Source organism: Oncorhynchus gorbuscha, linkage group LG17, assembly GCF_021184085.1.
Source record: "Oncorhynchus gorbuscha isolate QuinsamMale2020 ecotype Even-year linkage group LG17, OgorEven_v1.0, whole genome shotgun sequence".
Classification (NCBI taxonomy): domain Eukaryota; kingdom Metazoa; phylum Chordata; class Actinopteri; order Salmoniformes; family Salmonidae; genus Oncorhynchus; species Oncorhynchus gorbuscha.
In genome coordinates this window covers 43,406,750-43,431,517 of record NC_060189.1, presented here as the reverse complement: position 1 = coordinate 43,431,517, position 24,768 = coordinate 43,406,750, and the positions used below count along the sequence as shown (strand labels likewise).

The 24,768-nt window shown below is 42.4% G+C and overlaps 1 protein-coding gene across 1 annotated transcript in view; it reads left to right on the top strand.

Annotated features, from left to right (window-relative positions):
* Positions 1-213: 213 nt before the first annotated feature.
* The window catches only part of slc25a21 (solute carrier family 25 member 21), a gene marked incomplete at its 5' end in the record, with an annotated part of 41,078 nt that continues 16,523 nt past the window's right edge, over positions 214-24,768 (top strand). Inside the window, 2 exon segments of the mRNA XM_046309555.1 lie at positions 214-297; positions 22,668-22,734. Coding sequence (XP_046165511.1) covers positions 214-297; positions 22,668-22,734 — 151 coding nt within the window.

The following is a 24,768-nucleotide window of genomic DNA, read 5'->3' as shown; positions in this document are numbered from 1 at the left end:
ATGGATAAGTGTGGACATTTCCATGACAATTAGGACGATGATGTCCCCTTTTGAAATCAATCTATGACATGCATGTAATCAATATTCCAAGGTGCGAGTTTCTCAAAGAAACAGCCCGATCACTGATCCGACTAAAGCTGTTCCTGATATCTGCTGGATATCTGCTGTACTCGGTGCGTATTGCATTTGTTCTAATGGGATGTCGTCTGTCAGGTTTCAGATCCAGAGAGGCACCAGTGATCCACACAACTACAAGAGCCTCGCGGACTGCTTTAGAACCGTCTTCCGCAACGAAGGGTAAGTGTACTGCCAGCCGGTAGACATGTCCACCTTGTTTTAACCGTTATCGCTCCCGGCATAGCTACTCTTCCTGTGCTCGGCACAGTTGAGGTATTCAATGTATACCCTCACGTTTCCCTCTAAAAACAGGTGTGTGTGTTCCTATCTTATTTAGTGTGTAGACCGAAGTAACATGGCAAGATGCACCTGGTGGGAGTTTAACTGAAACGATGGTGACCTCTAGTATAAATGGTCGTTGTTGTTTTTCAATCTTTTTTTTCTTTTCGATCTGCATTTGGATTTCCCTGTTCATTGGCAGGTTAGCATTTTTCCGTCATGAATCTTGTTCTGGAGGCAGCTCTGTAGAGTGGTCACTAGCCGGCACAGCCACAAAGTCATACGATCTGGTTTTAAAACTGACCTTAACCACACTGCTAACCTTAATGCCTGACCCTAACCTTGAATACAGTCGTATGAAAACGTTTGGGCACCCCTCTGAGGCTGCATAATAATTGACTCTGTCCTCACAGGAAGTGATCACAGTGGCATGCCATTCATTGTCTAATTAAAGCTGAGTACTGGGGTATTGTCCAGATAAAGATTTTTAGTGTAGGAATATTAAGTTGTATGAAATTAAATCAGATGTGAAAAATAGGCTCTGCAAAAATGTGGGCACCCTTGTCATTCTGTTGATTTGAATACCTGTAAACTACTGATTTAATTGGAACACACAATTGGTTTGGTGAGCTCATTAAGCCTTGGAACTTCATAGACAAGTGCATCCAATCATGAGAAAAGGTATTTAAGGCCAGTTGCACGTTGTTGTTCTCTTTGACTCTCCTCTGAAGAGTGGCAACATGGGGGCTTCAAAACAACTCTCATATGACCTGAAAACAAAGACTGTTCAACATGATGGTTTAGGAGGAAGGCTACAAAAAGCAAAAAGTGGCAGGCCAAGTCAAATATCGGAGAGGCAAAGGCGACGGATGTTGAGAACGGTCAAAAACAGCCCACAGACCACCTCCAAAGACCTACAACATCATCTTGCTGCAGATGGTGTCACTGTGCATCGTTCAACAATTCAGCGCACTTTGCACAAGGAGAAGCTGTATGGGAGAGTGATGCGGAAGAAGCCTTTTCTGCACACACGCCACAAACAGAGTCGCTTGAGGTATGCAAACGCACATTTGGACAAGTCAGCTTCATTTTGGAATAAGGTGCTGTGGACTGATGGAACAAAGATTGAGTTACTTGGTCATAACAAGGGACGTTATGCATGGCGGCAAAAGAACACAGCGTTCCAAGAAAAACACTTGCTACCCACAGTGAAATATGGTGGGGGTTCCATCATGCTGTGGGGCTGTGTGGCCAGTGCCAGTACTGGGAATCTTGTTAAAATTGAGGGTCGCATGGATTCCACTCAATATCAGCAGATTCTTGGGAATAATGTTGAAGAATCAGTCACAAAGTTGAAGTTACGCCGGGGCTGGATATTTCAACAAGACAACGACCCAAAACACTGCTCAAAATCTACCCGGGCATTTATGCAGAGGAACAAGTACAATGTTCTGGAATGGCCATCCCAGTCCCCAGACCTGAATATCATTGAGAATCTGTGGGGTGATTTGAAGCGGGCTGTCGGCAGCCATAAAACCTAACTGAACTGGAGATGTTTTGTAAGAAGGAATGGTCCAAAATAACTTCATCCAGAATCCAGACACTCATTAGAGGCTTATGGGAAGCGTCTAGAGGCTGTTATTTTAGCAAAAGGAGGCTCTACTAAATATTGATGTGATTTTTCTATTGGGGTGCCCAAATTTATGCACCTGTCTAATTTAGTTTTGATGCATATTGCACATGTTCTGTTAATTCAATAAACCTCATTTCACTACTGAAATATTACTGTGTCCATCAGTTATTTGATAGATCAAAATGAAATTGCTGATCCAAACACCCAAAAATTGTCAGGGGTGCCCAAACTTCTTCATACGACTGTACATTTTAGTTTTCGTGAATTTTTTCAATATAGCCAATGTTGACTTTGCAGCTGGCCGTCAGTGCATTCGGAAAGTATTCAGACCCCTTGACCTTTTCCACATTTTGTTATGTTACAGCCTTATTCTAAAATGGATTGAATTGTTTTTTTTCACTCATTAATCTACACACAATACCCCATAATGACAAAGCAAAAACAGTTTTTTAGAAATGTTTGCAAATAAAAAATAAAAAAATACTACTTAAATATAACATTTACATAAGTATTTCATTCAGTATTTTGTTGAAGCACCTTTGGCAACAATTACAGCCTCGAGTCTTCTTAGGTATGATGCTACAGGCTTGGAACACCTGTATTTGGGGAGTTTCTCCTATTCTTCTCTGTAGATCCTTTCAAGCTCTGTCAGGTTGGATGGGGAGCTTCACTGCACAGCTATTTTCCGGTCTCTCCAGAGATGTTCGATCGGGTTCAAGTCCGGGCTCTGGCTTGGCCACTCAGAGACTTGTCTCGAAGCCACTCCTGCGTTGTCTTGGCTGTGTGCTTAGGGTCGTTGTCCTGTTGGAAGGTGAACCTACGCCCCAGTCTGAGGTCCTGAGCGCTCTGGAGCAAGTTTTCGTCATGGATCTCTCATCAGACCAGAGAATCTTGTTTCTCATGTACTGAGAATCCTTTAGGTGTGTTTTGGCAAATTCAAAGCGGGCTGTCATGGGCCTTTTACTGAGGAGTGGCTTCCTTATGGCCGCTCTACAATAAAGGCCTGATTGGTGGAGTGCTGCAGAGATGGTTGCACCTGAGCTCAATTTCAAGTCTCATAGCAAAGGGCCCGAATACTTATGTAAATAAGGTATTGCTGTTATTATTTGTAATACATTTGCAAAAATGTCTAGACCTGTTTTCACTTGGTCGTGATGGGATATTGTGTGTAGATTGCTGATGAAAACAAGTGATTGAATCAATTTTAGAATAAGGCTGTAACGTAACAAAATGTGGAAAAAGTCAAGGGGTCTGAATCCTTGACTGTGTCTAAGGGGAAATCACTTAGTTCTGCCTCCAGGACAAAAGACTCGTGGCAATAAATGCCAACCTGCTGTTCATTAGGGAAGTTATCCAACATTTAGTAAATGCTCGGTATCGAGTGCCATTTTGCTACATTTTCAGTAAGAAGAAGTCAGTCTACCTGAAGAGAAATAATGCAACGCATGGGACTTCTTTCTTCCTCTCACTCGCCATCCCTCTGGTGAAAGTGTCGCTCTCTCTCTCTTTCTCTGGTAAAAGTGTCTCTCTCGCTCTTTCTCTCTTTCTCTGGTAAAACTGTCTCTCTCTCTCTCTCTCTCTCTCTCTGGTAAAGTGTCTCTCTCGCTCTCTCTCTTTCTCTGGTAAGTGTCTCTCTCGCTCTTTCTCTCTTTCTCTGGTAAGTGTCTCTCTCTCTCTCTCTCTCTCTCTGGTAAAGTGTCTCTCTCGCTCTCTCTCTCTCTCTCTCTCTCTGGTAAAAGTGTCTCTCTCTCTCTCTCTCTTTCTCTGGTGAAAGTGTCTCTCTCTCTTTCTCTGGTAAAAGTGTCTCTCTCTCTTTCTCTGGTGAAAGTGTCTCTCTCTCTTTCTCTGGTAAAAGTGTCTCTCTCTCTTTATCTGGTAAAAGTGTCTCTCTCTCTTTATCTGGTAAAAGTGTCTCTCTCTCTTTCTCTGGTAAAAGTGTCTCCCTCTCTCTTTCTCTGGTAAAAGTGTCTCTCTCTCTCTTTATCTGGTAAAAGTGTCTCCCTCTCTCTCTCTCTTTATCTGGTAAAAGTGTATCTCTCGCTTTTTCTCTCTTTCTCTGGCAAAAGTGTCTCTCTCTCTCTCTCTCTCTTTCTCTGGTAAAAGTGTCTCTCTCTCTCTCTTTCTCTGGTAAGTGTCTCTCTCTCTCTCTTTCTCTGGTAAGTCTCTCTCTCTCTCTCTCTCTTTCTCTGGTAAAAGTGTCTCTCTCTCTCTCTTTCTCTGGTAAAAGTGTCTCTCGCTCTCTCTGGTAAAAGTCTCTCTCTCTCTCTTTCTCTGGCAAAAGTGTCTCTCTCGCTCTTTCTCTGGTAAAAGTGTCTCTCTATCTCTCTCTTTCTCTGGTAAAAGTGTCTCTCTCTCTCTTTCTCTGGTAAAAGTGTCTCTCTCTCTCTCTCTTTCTCTGGTAAGTGTCTCTCTCTCTTTCTCTGATAAGTCTCTCTCTCTCTTTCTCTGGTAAAAGTGTCTCTCTCTCTCTTTCTCTGGTAAAAGTCTCTCTCTCTCTCTCTCTCTCTTTCTCTGGTAAAAGTCTCTCTCTCTCTCTTTCTCTGGTAAGTGTCTCTCTCTCTCTCTCTTTCTCTGGTAAAAGTGTCTCTCTCTCTTTCTCTCGTAAAAGTGTCTCTCTCTCTTTCTCTGGTGAAAGTGTCTCTCTCGCTCTTTCTCTCTGTCTGGTAAAAGTGTCTCTCTCGCTCTTTCTCTCTTTCTCTGGTAAAAGTGTCTCTCTCGCTCTTTCTCTCTTTCTCTGGTAAGTGTCTCTCTCGCTCTTTCTCTCTTTCTCTGGTAAAAGTCCCTCTCTCTCTCTCTCTCTCTCTTTCTCTGGTAAAAGTGTCTCTCTCGCTCTTTCTCTGGTAAAAGTGTCTCTCTCTCTCTCTCTCTCTGGTAAAAGTGTATCTCTCGCTCTTTCTCTCTTTCTCTGGTAAAAGTTTCTCTCTTTCTCTGGTAAAAGTGTCTCTCTCTCTCTCTCTTTCTATGGTAAAAGTGTCTCTCTCTCTTTCTCTGGTAAAAGTGTCTCTCTCACTCTTTCTCTCTTTCTCTGGTAAAAGTGTCTCTCTCACTCTTTCTCTCTTTCTCTGGTAAGTGTCTCCCTCTCTCTTTCTCTGGTAAAAGTGTCTCTCTCTCTCTTTATCTGGTAAAAGTGTCTCCCTCTCTCTTTCTCTGGTAAAAGTGTCTCTCTCTCTCTTTATCTGGTAAAAGTGTCTCCCTCTCTCTTTCTCTGGTAAAAGTGTCTCTCTCTCTCTTTATCTGGTAAAAGTGTCTCTCTCTCTCTCTCTTTATCTGGTAAAAGTGTATCTCTTGATTTTTTCTCTCTTTCTCTGGCAAAAGTGTCTCTCTCTCTCTCTCTTTCTCTGGTAAAAGTGTCTCTCTCTCTCTCGTTCTCTGGTAAGTGTCTCTCTCTCTTTCTCTGGTAAGTCTCTCTCTCTCTCTCTCTCTCTTTCTCTGGTAAAAGTGTCTCTCGCTCTCTCTGGTAAAAGTCTCTCTCTCTCTTTCTCTGGCAAAAGTGTCTCTCTCGCTCTTTCTCTGGTAAAAGTGTCTCTCTATCTCTCTCTTTCTCTGGTAAAAGTGTCTCTCTCTCTCTTTCTCTAGTAAAAGTGTCTCTCTCTCTCTTTCTCTAGTAAAAGTGTCTCTCTCTCTCTTTCTCTGGTAAAAGTGTCTCTCTCTCTCTCTCTTTCTCTGGTAAGTGTCTCTCTCTCTTTCTCTGATAAGTCTCTCTCTCTCTTTCTCTGGTAAAAGTGTCTCTCTCTCTCTTTCTCTGGTAAAAGTCTCTCTCTCTCTCTTTCTCTGGTAAAAGTCTCTCTCTCTCTCTCTTTCTCTGGTAAGTGTCTCTCTCTCTCTTTCTCTGGTAAAAGTGTCTCTCTCTCTTTCTCTGGTAAGTCTCTCTCTCTCTCTTTCTCTGGTAAAAGTGTCTCTCTCTCTCTCTGGTAAAAGTCTATCTCTCTCTCTCTTTCTCTTGTAAAAGTGTCTCTCTCTCTTTCTCTCTGTCTGGTAAAAGTGTCTCTCTCGCTCTTTCTCTCTTTCTCTGGTAAAAGTGTCTCTCTCGCTCTTTCTCTCTTTCTCTGGTAAGTGTCTCTCTCGCTCTTTCTCTCTCTCTCTGGTAAAAGTCCCTCTCTCTCTCTCTCTCTTTCTCTGGTAAAAGTGTCTCTCTCGCTCTTTCTCTGGTAAAAGTGTCTCTCTCTCTCTCTGGTAAAAGTGTATCTCTCGCTCTTTCTCTCTTTCTCTGGTAAAAGTCTCTCTCTCTCTCTATGGTAAAAGTGTCTCTCTCTCTTTCTCTGGTAAAAGTGTCTCTCTCACTCTTTCTCTCTTTCTCTGGTAAAAGTCTCTCTCTCTCTCTCTGGTAAAAGTGTCTCTCGCTCTTTCTCTCTTTCTCTGGTAAAAGTGTCTCTTTCTTTCTCTCTTTCTCTGGTGAGTGTTTTTCTCTCCTCTCTCTCTCTCTTTCTCTGGTGAAAGTGTTTTTCTCTCCTCTCTCTCTCTCTCTGGTGAAAGTGTTTTTCTCTCTCCCTCTGGTCCTGTGACAGGGCCGTGAGACAGAGACAGTGCACAGAGCCAGGTGAAAGTGTGTGCCACTCAGCCTGTTTATGGACAGACGACAGCTTTATTGTGGATATAAAATTGGTGTGTGTGTGTGTGTGTGTGTGTGTGTGTGTGTGTGTGTGTGTGTGTGTGTGTGTGTGTGTGTGTGTGTGTGTGTGTGTGTGTGTGTGTGTGTGTGTGTGTGTGTGTGTGTGTGTGTGTGTGTGTGTGTGTGTGTGTGTGTGTACGCGTTCCAAGAGGCTGCCTGGTGACAGTTGGGGAACTTCTTTGCTGGCTAACAGCCCACCAACCCTGCTACTGTGCATGCGTGTGTGTATCAGATAAATTCCAATCAAATTTGCATTTGTCACATACGCCAAATACAACAGGTGCAGACCTGACAATGAAATGCTTACTTACAAGCCCTTAAACAATGATGCAATTTTAAGAAAAATAAGAGTTAAGAAAATATTTGCTAAATATACTCAAGTTTAAAAAGTAACACAAGAAAATAACAATAACGAGGCTATACACAGGGGGTACCGGTACTGAGTCAATGTGCGGGGTTACAGGTTATTCGAGGTGATATGTACACATATGTATGGGAGAAGTGACTATGCATAGATAATAAACAGCAAGTAGCAGCAGTCACTACAAAATAGTCCGGGTTTAGTCCCCGGTTCTTTAGCTTAGTGATGAGCTTTGAGGCCACTATGGTGTGTGCGCTCGCGCTCGCGTGTGTGTGTGTGTGTGTGTGTGTGTGTGCGTGTGTGTGTGTGTGTGTGTGTGTGTGTGTGTGTGTGTGTGTGTGTGTGTGTGTGTGTGTGTGTGTGTGTGTGTGTGTGTGTGTGTGTGTGTGTGTGTGTGTGTGTGTGTGTGTGTGTGTGTGTGTGTTACTATTTATTTATACTTCACTTTATCGACTTGCAAATAACCATTTGATGACATAGCACATTTCATAGTACATACGTTACTGCTAGTTTTACTCCTACTTTTATACTTTTAAATATGTGTTTACCACTCACCTTATTGTGTTACTGTTGTTACTTTTGTGCTCTATGTTCTGATATTACACCGTTGAGAGGCAGCTTGCAGGTAGGCATGTCATTATATTGCACCATTTACACCCCCACTGTATCCTGTGTAGAGGTTTTATAAACTTGGATTTTGATGGCATTTTTTATTTGATTTGATTAGATTTTTACAGAAAGGATTCTTGGCATTTCAGGAGACAGGGGTGTAAAAAGGGAATGCACCAGTGCTGTGTCTCCGGATATACTGCTCAGAAATGGCATCCCATTGAGCAGGGAACACACCTGCTGGGCAGCAGGAGATGCAGTTCAGTCATTACAGAAAAACAGGCCTTCAAATTGGTGGTTGAAGATATTACTGGTGTGCTGGGTATTTGGTGGCATTGATGCAGAGAGAATCTGCCTCTCAGCCAGCTAGGAGTGACGCAAAAAACAACAACATGCAATTAAGTTGACTTTCTGCCAGCATCCAGTCCCACACCCCTACCCGCAATAAGTCAGCCTGCTGTCCTCGGCTCCTGTACATGCTACTCCACCACATGGGCCTCTGTCCTCCCCACCTGTGGTCTGATATTTCTCAGTCAACCTGCTGTCCTCTGCTCCTTACAGGCTTGGCATTCTAGGCCTATTCTAATGGAACCAGTGATCAGTCTATCTGCATTTTCAGCTAAATACAGTTGGAAGTTTACATGCACCTTAGCCAAATACATTTAAACTCAGTTTTTCACAATTCCTGACATTTAATCCTTGTAGAAATTCCCCGTCTTAGGTCAGTTAGGATCACCACTTTATTTTAAGAATGTAACATGTCAGAATAATAGTAGAGAATGATTTATTCCAGCTTTCATTTCTTTCATCACATTCCCAGTGGGTCAGAAGTTAACATACACTCAATTAGTATTTGGTAGCATTGCCTTTAAATTGTTTAACTTGGGTCAAATGTTTCGGGTAGCCTTTCACAAGCTTCCCACAATGTGTTGGGTGAATTTTGGCCGATTCCCCCCTGACAGAGCTGGTGTAACTGAGTCAGGTTTGTAGACCTCCTTGCTCACACACGCTTTTTCAGTTCTGCCCACAAATGTTCTATAGGATTGAGGTCAGGGCTTTGTTATGGCCACTCCAATACCCTGACTTTGTTGTCCTTAAGCCATTTTGCCACAACTTTGGAAGAATGCTTGTGGTCATTGTCCATTTGGAAGCTTTAACTTCCTGACTGATGTCTTGAGATGTTGCTTCAATATATCCACATAATTGTCTTTTCCTCGTGATGCCATCTATTTTGTGAAGTGCACCAGTCCCTCCTGCAGCAAATCACCCCCACAATATGATGCTTCCACCCCTGTGCTTCACGGTTGGGATGGTGTTCCTTCCAACATAACGATGGTCATTATGGCCAAACAGTTCTATTTTTGTTTCACCCGACCAGAGGATATTTCTCCAAAAGGTACGATCTTTGTCCCCATGTGCAGTTGCAAACCGTAGTCTGGCTTTTTTATGGCAGTTTTGGAGCAGTGGCTTCTTCCTTGCTGAGCAGCCTTTCAGGTTATGTCGATATAGGACTCGTTTTACTGGGGATATAAATACTTTTGTACCTGTTTCCTCCAGCATCTTCACAGGGTCCTTTTTTGTTGTTCTGGGATTAATTTTCACTTTTTGCACCAAAGTACGTTAATATCTAGGAGACAGAACGTGTCTCCTTCCTGAGCAGTATGACGACTCCATGGTCTCATGGTGTTTATACTTGCGTACCATTGTTTGTACAGATGAATGTGGTACCTTCAGGCGTTTGGAAATTGCTCCCAAGGATGAACCAAACTTGTGGAAGTTTTAAAAAAAACAATGTTTATTCTGAGGTCTTGGCTGATATCTTTTGATTTTCCCATGATGTCAATCAAAGAGTTCGTGAGTTTGAAGGTGGGCCTTGAAATGCATCCACAGGTACACCTCCAATTGACTCAAATGATGTCAATTAGCTTATCAGAAGCTTCTAAAGCCATGACATGTATGTAAACTTCTGACCCACTGGAATTGTGACACAGTGAATTATAAGTGAAATAATCTGTCTGTAAACAATTGTTGGGAAAATGACTTGTGTCATGCACAAAGTAGATGTCCTAACCGACTAGCCTGTGGAGTGGTTGAAAAATGAGTTTTAATGACTCCAACCTAAGTGTATGTAAACTTCCGACTTCAACTAAATATATAATTGTCATTATTTGTGTTTAATTGTTTCTCCCTCTGTGGTGTTTAAATGTATTACTCTTTTTCAAGCTTATACAGCCTCATTTTTCATTGATTTAGGCAGTAGCGGTGCGTGTGTAAAATCACTGGGGAAGCCAAGCCTGAATTTTTTTCCTTCCGTATTATAACCTATGTGTTGTGATAATTGCGTTGTTTGTTCTATAACATGTTAGTTCATATGCCTTGACACTGATATATGGGCCTGACACCGTAATTTGGGGACAGGTCGAAAAGCATAAACATTTATGGCAATTTAGCTAGCTAACTATTTTGTCCTGGGATATAAATGTTGAGTTGCTATTTTACCTGAAATACACAAGGTCCTCTACCCCGACAATTAATCCACACATAAAACGGTTAACCGAACCGTTTCTAGTCATATCTCCTCCTTCCAGGCTTTTTCTTCTTTGGACTCCGCTCTCTCCACTGGCTTCCAGTTGAAGCTCGCATCCGCTACAAGACCATGGTGCTTGCCTACGGAGCTGTGAGGGGAACGGCACCTCAGTACCTCCAGGCTCTGATCAGGCCCTACACCCAAATAAGGGCACTGCGTTCATCCACCTCTGGCCTGCTCGCCTCCCTACCACTGAGGAAGTACAGTTCCCGCTCAGCTCAGTCAAAACTGTTCGCTGCTCTGGCTCCCCAATGGTGGAACAAACTCCCTCACGACGCCAGGACAGCGGAGTCAATCACCACCTTCCGGAGACACCTGAAACCCCACCTCTTTAAGGAATACCTAGGATAGGATAAAGTAATCCTTCTCACCCCCCCTTCCCCTTAAAATATTTAGATGCACTATTGTAAAGTGGTTGTTCCACTGGATGTCATAAGGTGAATGCACCAATTTGTAAGTCGCTCTGGATAAGAGCGTCTGCTAAATGACTTAAATGTAATGTAATGGACTTTAAATGGCGATTGGCATCTAACTGTCATAGTTACCATGACGACCGACCAAACTCAGTTCATATTTCAATCACCCACGTGGGTATAACCAATGAGGAGATGGCACGTGTGTATCTGCTTCTATAAACCAATGAGGACATGGGAGATGCAGGACTTGCATCGTGTTCTGCGCCACGAATTCTCTACAATTATGAATTATTGGTTGCGCAACCTCGATCGATGAGCTATAGGTTTAGCCTAGTGGTTAGCGAGTTGGGCCGGTAACACGATAGGTCGCTAGGTCAAATCCCCGAGCCGACAAGGTGAAAAATCTGCCAACGTGCATGGTACTTACCCATAATTGCTCTAGGGTCGCCATTGATAATAACAGACCTTGGCCGTGACCACACTCTCCGAGGGTCTCAGGGAGATATGCACACACACAAAAAAAATCCAATTCACACGTGTGTTCATACACTTGCGCATGTGTGAAATACGACTAATATAAGCACCAACCAAATGATTGTTGTCTCTTTTCTCTCTTTTTTTGGTCTCCTTTTTCTCTTCTCTTCTTTGACAGCAGCTTTTCTCTCTTCTCTATGGGAAAATAGTCTGTGGGGTCTTCAATAATACTCTGTAACTGTTACAGTATTTATATAGAGTATATTACAGTATTTCATGTGCTTATCTTCAGCAGCTGCATATTATCCCCATGGAAAGCAGCTCTTCTCTCTCTCTCTCCTCTATAGACCAATTATCAGTGTTAGTATATGTTAGCTGAGTCTGTAATCACTCTCCAGTAGCTAGTACCAAGATCATCTCCAGACCTAACCACTTAGTCATAATTTATACAAATACTACCAGGGCTCCACTGTTGTGGAATTATTATTAAAAATAAACGTCTCTTGTCGGTTCAGGCCAGTACTGAGCTAACACCGAGTTAACACTCTGTCTCTCTGTCTGTCAGTCTCAGGCTGTGGAGGAGTAACTTGAAACCCTCAGCACCAGCTTGGCAGTTAAGCTGAAAAAGGAAAGCAAAGGAATGAAAGTCTTCCCATCTGTAACTTAGTTCCTAAAACACTTCCTTGGTTATGATATTGATAGTGGAGGAATAAAGGATGTTGTAGAGAGAAAAGGGAAGTTGCACATTAAAGGTATCGATTTTAGCATAGAAATACTGTAGCTACATTTATTAAGTGATTACTGTGTTAAATCAAGTTTTTTTTAAATGAAGTAATTGTCCATTTCCGTAAAAATGTGTGTGTGTGTGTGTGTGTGTGTGTGTGTGTGTGTGTGTGTGTGTGTGTGTGTGTGTGTGTGTGTGTGTGTGTGTGTGTGTGTGTGTGTGTGTGTGTGTGTGTGTGTGTGTGTGTGTGTGTGTGTGTGTGTGTGTGTGTGTGTGTGTGTGTGTGTGTGTGTGTGTATATGCAAGTGTGAAATGCCTCCGCGGCACTCATCTTGCTGCGTTGTGTGGCGCCACGTCGTTCGGCTGAGTGCGGGAGCAGGGAGCAGGGAGCATGCTTCATTCATCTGCTAAGTGGTTGTGTCTGGAGCCGAACAACAACAAAAAACCAGCCAGTATATTCTCAGCCTTCACGTTATAACAGACTCTCTCTCTCAGACAATATATTCTCAGCCTTCACGTTATAACAGACTCTCTCTCTCAGACAGTATATTCTCAGCCTTCACGTTATAACAGACTCTCTCTCTCAGACAGTATATTCTCAGCCTTCACGTTATAACAGACTCTCTCTCTCAGACAGTATATTCTCAGCCTTCACGTTATAACAGACTCTCTCTCTCAGACAGTATATTCTCAGCCTTCACGTTATAACAGACTCTCTCTCTCAGACAGTATATTTTCAGCCTTCACGTTATAACAGACTCTCTCTCTCAGACAGTATATTCTCAGCCTTCACGTTATAACAGACTCTCTCTCTCAGACAGTATATTCTCAGCCTTCACGTTATAACAGACTCTCTCTCTGACAGTATATTCTCAGCCTTCACGTTATAACAGACTCTCTCTCTCTCAGACAGTATATTCTCAGCCTTCACGTTATAACAGACTCTCTCTCTCAGACAGTATATTCTCAGCCTTCACGTTATAACAGACTCTCTCTCTCAGACAGTATATTCTCAGCCTTCACGTTATAACAGACTCTCTCTCTCAGACAGTATATTCTCAGTCTTCCGATTCAAACAGCCTTTCAACCAGCCAGCCAGTATATTCTCAGCCCGCCCCTTTCTCCGTTAGCCACTATATTATCAGCCCCCAGCTAGATTCATAGCTGCGTCACCCTGCATTATGGGCTTTTTAAAGTCCTGTGTGTTAACCACCTCCAGAAGCCCTGATATCCTCCTCCTTCTCACTCCCCTCAGGTTGCCCAGCAGAACCAAATCACCTTCCTGCTTCGCTGTTCTACCTCCTCCTCTTCTTCATTTACTTTAGTTGGGCTTGATTGTGCTTGCCAGGCGCAATCAATCCCCCCCCCTAAAAAAAAATGTTTTAATCATGTAAACCGCACACATCAGGGGCCCTCCAGGCAGTCTCAGACCAAATACTCAAAAGTATTTGTAAGATTTCAAATAGTAGTTGAACCCAGGTCTATGCAATTCAAGGGGTTTCATATGAACAGTCGGTGTGTTTAGTGGTTGTGTCCGATTTAGTTGTTGATGACCTCTAGAAGAATCGTGTTTTTGTGACGTAACCTGACCGGTGTGCCTTGAGTCTTATTTGTGCTCCCTTGGGTTTCTCTTCCGGGCAATGTCAAGGTTACAACAGTCACTGGGGAAACAGCAATATTTGCAGATGAAGCATGCAGGTTGTTTACTGGTTGTTGAAGAGGGAGAGAATGTCCTGCTTGTGACCCTCCTATTTCTCATGGTAACAGCAGGTGTGAGACCGAACCAGAGCAACATTGGCCTATTCAACACATGATTCAAGGGTCTCTCAACCACAAATACTGGTTGTTGTCGACAAGATTTATCGCATTGCCATATTTCAATTGAATTCATGAGCACTCTTACCTTGTTCATCTCGTCTTGTTTGTCATCTTACGGCTCCATTACCTGATTTGACTTGTTTCTCGCTTTGTGTTGTCATTTTGAGCATTTAAAACAGATGGATGCTATGGGTTTAGGAAGGTTAAGTTTTATGAAAATCTAAGACTAACCACTGACTATATACGCTCTCTGTCACACACACACACACACACACACACTGGCCAGCTGGGCCCACAGTAGCCTCCGTATCCGTGGGAGAAAATTTGTTTAGGGAAGCCAAAAAGGGACTTAGTGTGTATTTTACATTTAAAATCAAATCAGGATTCAAATTAACCTCGGTCATATAAGCTCTGAGTTTGTCTGTAACAAATGTCAGTCCTCCTTTCTCACCTGGTGGCTATGTCGACTGACCACACCCGGGAAATCTGTGGTTGACATTTGCATGGACAAACAAGACACCAGACCAGGATCTTCCGTCCTTCTGTCTATGTGAAACAATTGGTAACATTTTACTACGGATGACAAGTGTAACCCTTTATTATGGGCTCTACACGGCTTTGTGAGACTTGTCACGGGCATGTTTCCCTCCCTCGTAATGTCGCATTGTCATCTCGTAGTGATCCTGACTAAATAACCGCCATTTTGAGCAGTTCCAAAGTTATTGAGCTTCGTACCTGTCGGTTGTAAGTGTTGCCAAACAACCCTACTGAACAGCCATCCATTTTGACCCAGATTTATAAGAGGGAGAGGATATAGCCTACGGAATGTGTATGTCTTAGAGTGTAGGGTGTATGGATATAGAACACATGTATGTATGCGTGTGGACAGGGAGGACAGGGCGGTGTAGCTGATGGTATAGGAACCCTTGCTTCTCTATTGTGGAAACACGCCTCGGAAGACAACCCTCAGAGATGTTATCAGGGTTTTTTTTTGGCTACAGGTGTCAATGTTATGGTTTCAGAAACTAGAGATTTAGCTAGTGATAGTACCCCTAGAGCAGAACAGGGCAGTCTACTTTGTCTGTCACACTGAACCACAGCTCATTCTGAAAACACACACATTCAAATGAGGGAGGGACACACACACACACACACACACACTCTCTCTATTCCATCAACACCTGAGGTTTTATTAAAGACTATCCCGCCTAGTAATCAGGCGGTATCATAGAGGTCATAACATCATGGTTGGTACAGGTGATGGTAACTGTACTTCCTCTAGTTGTTTATGCAGGTTTCACACCAACTACTATTTCACGCGTGATGATCATACATGCCTTAAGAGCTCTTAAAAGACAATGGCGGCCCTTCAGCAATGCAAATGTGCACGTGGTTTATCTACTTCAAGTCATCAAGATGGGCAAATGTGGCTGACTGTCACAAAAGGATTGCAGAAGTGGGTATCTTCTGTGGACCTTTTGTGTCCATTCCGAGAAACAAATTTCACTGCAAACCTCAGATGGGGTGAATGTTACAATAGTGAGTCTGAGTGGAGTGTCTGCTTGAATGAATAGGGTTTATCATCCCAGCAATTAAATAGGTAAGATTGGCTTCCAGTGCAGCATTGTAACGAAGACTGGTGTCAGGTTCACGTTTGTATGACTAGATTGCACAGTTTATTTGCTTATCAGACAACTGACTGAGGTCACTTTCAGCGTACCTAAACCAGCACTTCGTTTTAGGAAGCAACTCTATATATTGTTATCCCGAAAGAGGACAATAATACTATATTTCACTTAAAAAGCCAATCCGCTGTTGAAACAATAACAAACGGGTGAAAAGCTGAGGGATGGGAATGGAGAAATGTAACCACTCTCAAATTCATCAACTGAGCTATGGATGCAAGGACTGAACGTTCACGATATCACAATTATCTTTTAAACTGTGTTTTGAGGCTAAACAGTGTTTGTTTACATTTACAATGTTTACAGACATTGGAGTAAAACAAGTTTATATTTTGGGTTCTGATGTGACAGTTGAACTAAGCTCGTGAGGCATTTATAAGGTCTATTCTTCAAGAATCAATGTGTATATATATCATTAATTTATAAGTCCAAAAAATGGATGTAGCAACTCCAGATTGTCCCTTTTTAAGGTTGATTTGAGAAAAGAACGTTTGTTTTCACATTTACTGATGATTTCCACAAATAAATGTTTAGTCGTAACTTAAATAGGGGTTTGTTCTCCACCCACTTCATCTTATGAATAAAGACACTTCTAAGACAAATAAGCAAATTGATCCCCGGGACCACCCATACGTAGAATGTATGCACACATGACTGTAAGTCGCTTTGGATAAAAGCGTCTGCTAAATGGCATATATTATTATTATTATTAACTATGAAAATGTCATTGGGGCCCAATTGGTTCAAAATATCAGAATATTCCAAATAAACATTAAGTGATTTCCCTTCAAGTGAAACTGGCAGTGTTTTAGCAACATGATATCTTAATCAAATCTGTTTCATATACACCCACAGACAGAATGTGACACCTACTTTCCCATTTTCTGAGAACACTTAGATATGGTTGATTTCACGTTTGCATAAATTCATAGAATGTTTGGAATGACGTAGTTAGCTAGCTAGCTAACATTAGGTTCTGTGTTTTTAGCTTGCCAAATAAATAATTAACTACATAAATGGATACGCTAGCCCAGGGGTGTCAAACTCAGTCAGCTCATGGGCCTTATTGAAAGAACAATGAATTAGCCTGCCAGACATGTTTTTGTAAAAGAAAAGTGCATCTGCTACTCAAACTGGGCATTGTTCTATTTGAAAACATGTGGTCCTTTATAATGTCAAATTATGTACATGTATATAGTATTTTAACATTACAACAAAAGAGAGAAATCATCTTTGCCAAGCCTTTGCTGCTATGCTTGCAGAATATGCATAATATGCTGCGAACCTAATCAAAAAGTATTTAACAATTCCAAATAACAAAAGAAGTAGCTGTAAGTTTTAAGGTTTAAACTTATAACGCTTTTTTTTTTTGCACTGCATGGGATCACTGGTGCGGTTGAATGCAGCATTGTTGTATGATGCGCTCAACATGTCTTGTAGTTGAGTAGCCAGCCTAGGCTACTGCTCAAATACTGCTTTATTAGGCCTAAATGTTTCTCCTTTGCATGGTGTTTTGTTGTAGCTTATGTATTTTTTTTTGGTTATTCATTGTCAAGCTTTAAAAACCGAAGCCGGACTGCGGACTGTTGCATGTGTCTGTACACTTTCCCTCCACTGCGCGTTTAACGGGACACGCAAAAGCAGCGCAGTTGAAGTTGAATTCACCAATGCAAGCGCATCAGGCTGTAATTTCAGAAAGTAGACTGTTGACTCATTTGCACTCGCTTGTGTGTCCCTCTATTAGCTACGTTATGACTGACGTGGGATCATTTGATTGTAATTTTTGTTTAATTGCATTTAGATACCCAGCCTTATTTACAGTCATCTGTTTTTGTTCTAAGTCGAACTGAAACAGTGGAGTCAGGAAACAATGTATTGGTGAATTATATTCATCATCCATTTAAACGTATCTATCTATTCTGCCAACAATGCCTTACTATATATATGTCACGGAATTTGGAGTCAAATAGAACCTATTTTTAGTCTGTTTCATATCTGCAAAATAGTTAAAAAGCTGTTCGTTCCACTTTGAAAATAAAGTATTCCAAATCCATCCAGAATCTTCTGATTTGAGGTTTCTTTTCCAGGTGAGATGAGGGCAGTGGAAAGTTAGGACCCTAAATGGCAGCTAATCCAAGAACGGAAGCAAGGAGACAGCCAGTGCTTCAATAAGTATCAGATATTCAACTTGATACCAGAGGTCTCTTGGAATCATCTAAACCTGTCCCCTAAATGCAAGCAGGTGGGGACCATGTTTACTGTTATACTTAAGGTTTAGACCTGTTCTACCGGTCTTGATTTGTGTTGAGGCAGTCGGGTCAATTTGGAGTGAAAGGGAAGGCCAGTGGGGTGCTTGTGGAGGTTTATACAGTGTTACCTACAGAGTAACCAACACATACCTGGGTTCAAATACTATTTGAAATCTTTCAAATACTTTGAGTGTTCGCTTTGGAATGCCAGGTGGGTAGTGGTTGCACTTTTGGGATGTTTCCATTGGTTATATTTCATTAGGCAAACATAATCAAGCACCGGCGGTTTTAGAAACGTTCAGGATGTGGTATACGTTCAGGATGTGGTATACGTTCAGGATGTGGTATACGTTCAGGATGTGGTATATGTTCAGGATGTGGTATACGTTCAGGATGTGGTATACGTTCAGGATGTGGTATATGTTCAGGATGTGGTATACGTTCAGGATGTGGTAAACGTTCAGGATGTGGTATACGTTCAGGATGTGGTATATGTTCAGGATGTGGTATATGTTCAGGATGTGGTATACGTTCAGGATGTGGTATATGTTCAGGATGTGGTATATGTTCAGGATGTGGTAACGTTCAGGATGTGGTATACGTTCAGGATGTGGTATATGTTCAGGATGTGGTATATGTTCAGGATGTGGTATACGTTCAGGATGTGGTAAACGTTCAGGATGTGGTATACGTTCAGGATGTGGTATATGGTTCAGGATGTGGTATACGTTCAGGATGTGGTATATGTTCAGGATGTGGTATATGTTCAGGATGTGGTAAACGTTCAGGATGTGGTATACGTTCAGGATGTGGTATATGTTCAGGATGTGGTATATGTTCAGGATGTGGTAAACGTTCAGGATGTGGTATACGTTCAGGATGTGGTATACGTTCAGGATGTGGTATATGTTCAGGATGTGGTAAACGTTCAGGATGTGGTATACGTTCAGGATGTGGTATATGTTCAGGATGTGGTATATGTTCAGGATGTGGTAAACTTTCAGGATGTGGTAAACGTTCAGGATGTGGTATACGTTCAGGATGTGGTATATGTTCAGGATGTGGTATATGTTCAGGATGTGGTATATGTTCAGGATGTGGTAAACGTTCAGGATGTGGTAAACGTTCAGGATGTGGTATACGTTCAGGATGTGGTATACGTTCAGGATGTGGTATACGTTCAGGATGTGGTATACGTTCTGTGTGCAGTATGTTGTCACATAAGGACAGGTGTGGAGGAGCTGCTAATTCATACAGTTCTGAAAGGTGCATATGTAATCGATGTGAAATGACTAGCTAGTTAGCGGAGTGCACGCTAATAGCGTTTCAATCGTTGACGTCACTCGCTCTGAGACCTTTAAGTAGTTGTTCCCCTTGCTCTGCAAGAGCCGCGGCTTTTGTGGCGCAATGGGGTAACGATGCTTCGAGGGTGGCTGTTGTCTATGTGTGCAGAGGGTCCCTGGTTCGAGCCCAGGTAGGGGCGAGGAGAGGGAAGGAAGCTATACTGTTACACATACAACACCTTTTTGTGCTTTCTTTGTAGAAATAGGTAACATACGAGTCATTCCATGTCATTTTAGAAGGCCACTTCACACAGATTGTTCTGAAATCGTTTATGTAGGTAGAAACAGCTAAGATTAGCATTCCTGAAACATTATTTTGTTGAAATTTAATATGATCTCTGAGAAATTAAGCTCATTTGATTGCACCCAAATGAGCCATTTTTTATTGAAAGTATTTGTTTTTATGGGATTCCTCATGTCTTACTCGTTAATAGGAAGAATGATGGTCCAAATTGGATATGAAATATCGAAGATTATATGAATCCTATAACTTAAAATAGACCATTTGGGTGCAATTGATTAGCTTAATTTGTCAGAGATCAAATGATATTTCAACAAAAATAATGTTTCAGGAATGCTACTCTTATCTGTTTCTAACTTGGGAAACGTCTTCAGAACATTCTGAGATGGTGGGTGTCCATACTCCTTCTTGTGCTTTTTAGGTGGAGAAGGTTTCCCATACATACATACAGTACATACATACATACATACATACAGTACATACATACAATACATACATACATACACATACAGTACATACATACATACAGTACATCAAATCAAATTTTATTTGTCACATACACATGGTTAGCAGATGTTAATGCGAGTGTAGCGAAATGCTTGTGCTTCTAGTTCCGACAATGCAGTGATAACCAACAAGTAATCTAACTAACAATTCCAAAACTACTGTCTTATGCACAGTGTAAGGGGATAAGGAATATGTACATAAGGATATATGAATGAGTGATGGTACAGAGCAGCATACAGTAGATGGTATCGAGTACAGTATATACATATGAGATGAGTGTGTAGACAAAGTAAACAAAGTGGCATAGTTAAAGTGGTTAGTGATACATGTATTACATAAGGATGCAGTCGATGATGTAGAGTACAGTATATACATATGCATATGAGATGAATAATGTAGGGTAAGTAACATTATATAAGGTAGCATTGTTTAAAGTGGCTAGTGATATATTTACATCATTTCCCATCAATTCCCATTATTAAAGTGGCTGGAGTTGGGTCAGTGTCAATGACAGTGTGTTGGCAGCAGCCACTCAATGTTAGTGGTGGCTGTTTAACAGTCTGATGGCCTTGAGATAGAAGCTGTTTTTCAGTCTCTCGGTCCCAGCTTTGATGCACCTGTACTGACCTCGCCTTCTGGATGATAGCGGGGTGAACAGGCAGTGGCTCGGGTGGTTGATGTCCTTGATGATCTTTATGGCCTTCCTGTAACATCGGGTGGTGTAGGTGTCCTGGAGGGCAGGTAGTTTGCCCCCGGTGATGCGTTGTGCAGTCCTCACTACCCTCTGGAGAGCCTTACGGTTGAGGGCGGAGCAGTTGCCGTACCAGGCGGTGATACAGCCCGCCAGGATGCTCTCGATTGTGCATCTACATACATACATACATACATACATACATACATACATACATACATACATACATACATACATACATACATACATGCATACATGCATACATGCATACATGCATACATGCATACATGCATACATACAGTACATACATACAGTACATACAGTACATACATACAGTACATAGGCTTATGTTACCCTGATTGACAGCAGGGTAACATAAGCACAGTTTGGACCACTATCCACCAGTATATTCCACCTTAAAGAGCAATAATAGCCATAGGCAGGTCAAGGTAAGGTAAAGGTGGTGACGAGATGTACATCTTGTACACTAATAGTTGTACTAGTTCCCATCCTGACAGACACCTCGTTAAGTTCGCTGATGACACAGCCTTCCTTGATCAGCCTTGTTGCATGTTGACGAGGACAAACATGGCCTAAATGGCTTTGTAGAGCCGGTGTGACGAATCACACTTGGTCCTCAATACCAACAAGACCAAAGGGATGTTCGTAGACTTCAGGATACGTACAACACCTACCTCTGCAACATCTATCAGAGGACAGAACATAGAGATGGTAGAGGAATAGAGATATCTGGGTGTCGTCTTGGACAATGAGCTTCAGTGGAGTAAATGTACAGACCTGATCTACAGCAAGAGCCAACAGAGAATGTACTTTCTCAAAAAGCTGGAATCTGTTCATGTTAATATACTGTACTATACTAACTCTGTTTTACAAATCTTTCACTGAGAGTATTTGAACTTTTTGTATTGTTTGTTGGTGTGGCAATGCCACTGTCAGCCAGAGAAATATGCTGAGAAGGATTATCACCACAGCAAGCAAGGTACTTGGAATCAAACAGACAGGCCTGGATGAGATATTTAAGGTCAGGGCCCTCCGCAAGGTACTTGGAGTCAAACAGACAGGCCTGGATGAGATCTTTAAGGTCAGGGCCCTCCCCAAGGTACTTGGAGTCAAACAGACAGGCCTGGATGAGATCTTTAAGGTCAGGGCCCTCCGCAAGTCTCACAAAAACAGTTTAGACCTAAGTCACCCCCTGTACCCGGACTTTTAACGAATCCCCTCTGGGCGCAGGTATAGGGCACCCCTCGGCAGGAATAACGGAACTAGACAATCATTTGTGCCAGGTGTGTTATCCCTCCTAAACAGCTCAGGCTAATGTTTCTATCAACCCAGTAAGGCCAGCAGGCTAATGTTCCTATCCACCCAGTAAGGCCAGCAGGCTAATGTTCCTATCCACCCTGTAAGGCCAGCAGGCTAATGTTCCTATCAACCCAGTAAGGCCAGCAGGCTAATGTTCCTATCAACCCAGTAAGGCCAGCAGACTAATGTTCCTATCAACCCAGTAAGGCCAGCAGGCTAATGTTCCTATCCACCCTGTAAGGCCAGCAGGCTAATGTTCCTATCCACCCTGTAAGGCCAGCAGGCTAATGTTCCTATCCACCCTGTAAGGCCAGCAGGCTAATGTTCCTATCCACCCTGTAAGGCCAGCAGGCTAATGTTCCTATCCACCCTGTAAGGCCAGCAGGCTAATGTTCCTATCCACCCTGTAAGGCCAGCAGGCTAATGTTCCTATCCACCCTGTAAGGCCAGCAGGCTAATGTTCCTATCCACCCTGTAAGGCCAGCAGGCTAATGTTCCTATCAACCCAGTAAGACCAGCAGGCTAATGTTCCTATCCACCCAGTAAGACCAGCAGGCTAATGTTCCTATCCACCCTGTAAGTCCAGCAGGCTAATGTTCCTATCCACCCTGTAAGGCCTGCAGGCTAATGTTCCTATCCACCCTGTAAGGCCAGCAGGCTAATGTTCCTATCAACCCTGTAAGGCCAGCAGGCTAATGTTCCTATCAACCCAGTAAGACCAGCAGGCTAATGTTCCTATCCACCCAGTAAGACCAGCAGGCTAATGTTCCTATCCACCCAGTAAGACCAGCAGGCTAATGTTCCTATCATCCCAGTAAGGCCAGCAGGCTAATGTTCCTATCAACCCAGTAAGACCAGCAGGCTAATGTTCCTATCAACCCAGTAAGACCAGCAGGCTAGTCTCTTTTTATTGGTATGTAACTGTTATGAAAGGTGTATTGTCAAGTTGTACTAGTTGTCATGTTGTGTCATGTCTAATGCTCATTATATTTTTCTCTCGACAGTATATATGGCTTCTATAAGGGGATCCTCCCTCCAATCCTGGCTGAGACTCCAAAGAGAGCAGTTAAGGTAAGGCACAGGAAGTGCGACGCTGTTCACCACGTGCATGGTCGACGCGTCAGGTGGCGTCACTCCTACGCAATGCTCGTCCCTCAGTGCAGGTGGAATCGCCTCGGTATCTGACGTAAGACAACGCAACACATGCCCACTCGAGCTGTGGGTGAATCCCCTGTGTGACAACCCAGTAGGTTGTGTTCGTTAGGGCCCGTCATAGCAAAACGTTTTGCAATGGACCACCAAAATGAGGGTTTGTTATTGGACGTGTTCAAATAGTAACCTCCCTGTTTCACTCCATTTCCGAGTGTCTTCTTCCATTTCATGTTGAACACACCCCGGCTGGAGTTCCACACTTCTACTGTGTGAAAATCTTCCCCAAGCGTGCTCGCTACTGCTGACATCCAGGGAACCCAGCAAAACACAACCTCCTCTGGGTCACTAGTTCTGGTATCTGCTGCTGCTGCGTTTGCCTCTGGGAATGGTAAAGTGTTGTGATGGTGAGACACGTGCACAACAAACAGACGCAGCAGTGCCTCTCTCTGTCAGTGCCACGGTTGTGTTCATTAGGCACCAAATGGAAGAAAACTGATGAAACCGGGAGGGACGACACTTGAATTTGTCCAGTAAGAAATAAAAATGGTTGTTTTTCCGTTGCAAAGCATTTTACCTACCTCCCCCTCCTCTTGTAATGACATGTGTGCATGAGTGTGTGCGTGCGTGCGTAAATACTCTCATCGAGGAGACTGACGAATCACTTACCGAGCTAGAGCTTGGCTGTGCGATTGTAGGGGGAAATTCAAGTGAATTATAGGAAAGATTCACCCATTTTTTAAAATGTTATATCGTTTTTGTACATCTCAAATGATGCAAAACTCATCATACCGGCTGTATATCTGCCTGCTTGAATTGCGACTAGCTCAGATACACATAAAACAAAAACAAATGACCCCCGGGAATAGATAGAACGTCACTCAGAGATGCACAAAAACAACATAACATTCAACATGGGTCAATCGTTCCTTTAAACAGCAGATGAAATTTGTTTGCCCCCCTGACCTCAGATTAACACATCTACTGATTTGTCGCCAGGCCGACGCTCCTGTTTCGTTGTACATGTAATACAGGAAAGAGATAGGAATTAATGCTTTTTGTGACTCTATTTGAGGCCTAAGTCCTTGAGCATCACAACCCACAAATCACTGTCCTTAGGGATGGTGTTAATATCAAGCGACCACATGGACGGTCTGTTATCGGTTCAAATCTTATTCAAAAGTATACGGTGCCTTCAGAAAGTATTCACACCCCTGGACTTTTCCCACATTTTGTTGTGTTACAGCCTGAATTTTAAATTGAGATGTATTTATTTTTGTCACTAGCTTACACAAAATACCCCATCATGTCAAAGTGGAGTAGTGTTTTTTTTATGTTTTACAAATGAATAGAAAATGAAAAGCTGAAATGTCTTGAGTCAATAAGTATCCAAACCCTTTGCTATGACAAGCCTAAATGCGTTCAGGAGTAAAGATTTGTTGAACAAGTCCCATAACAAGTTGCATGGACTCTGTGTGCAGTAATAGTGTTTAACGTGATGTTTGAATGACTACCTCATCTCTGTACCCCAAACATACAATTATCTGTAAGGCCCCTCAGTCGAGCAGTGAATTTCAAACACAGATTCAACCACAAAGACCAGGGAGGTTTTACAATGCCTTACATATAAGGGATGTGTAAAGATCAAATAATTAAAGGTATCACTAGCCCCTTTAAACAATGCCACTTTATATAGTGTTCTCATACCCTACATTACTCATCTCATATGTATATACTGTACTCTATTCCATCCACTGCATCTTGACATCTTGATGTAATGTATCACTAGCCACTTTAAACAATGCTGCTTTATATGTTTTCACACCCTACATTACTCATCTCATATGTATATACTGTACTCTATACCATCTACTGCATCTTGCCTATGCCGTTCGGCCATCACTCATTTATATATTTTTATGTACACATTCGTATTCATTCCTTTACACTTGTGTG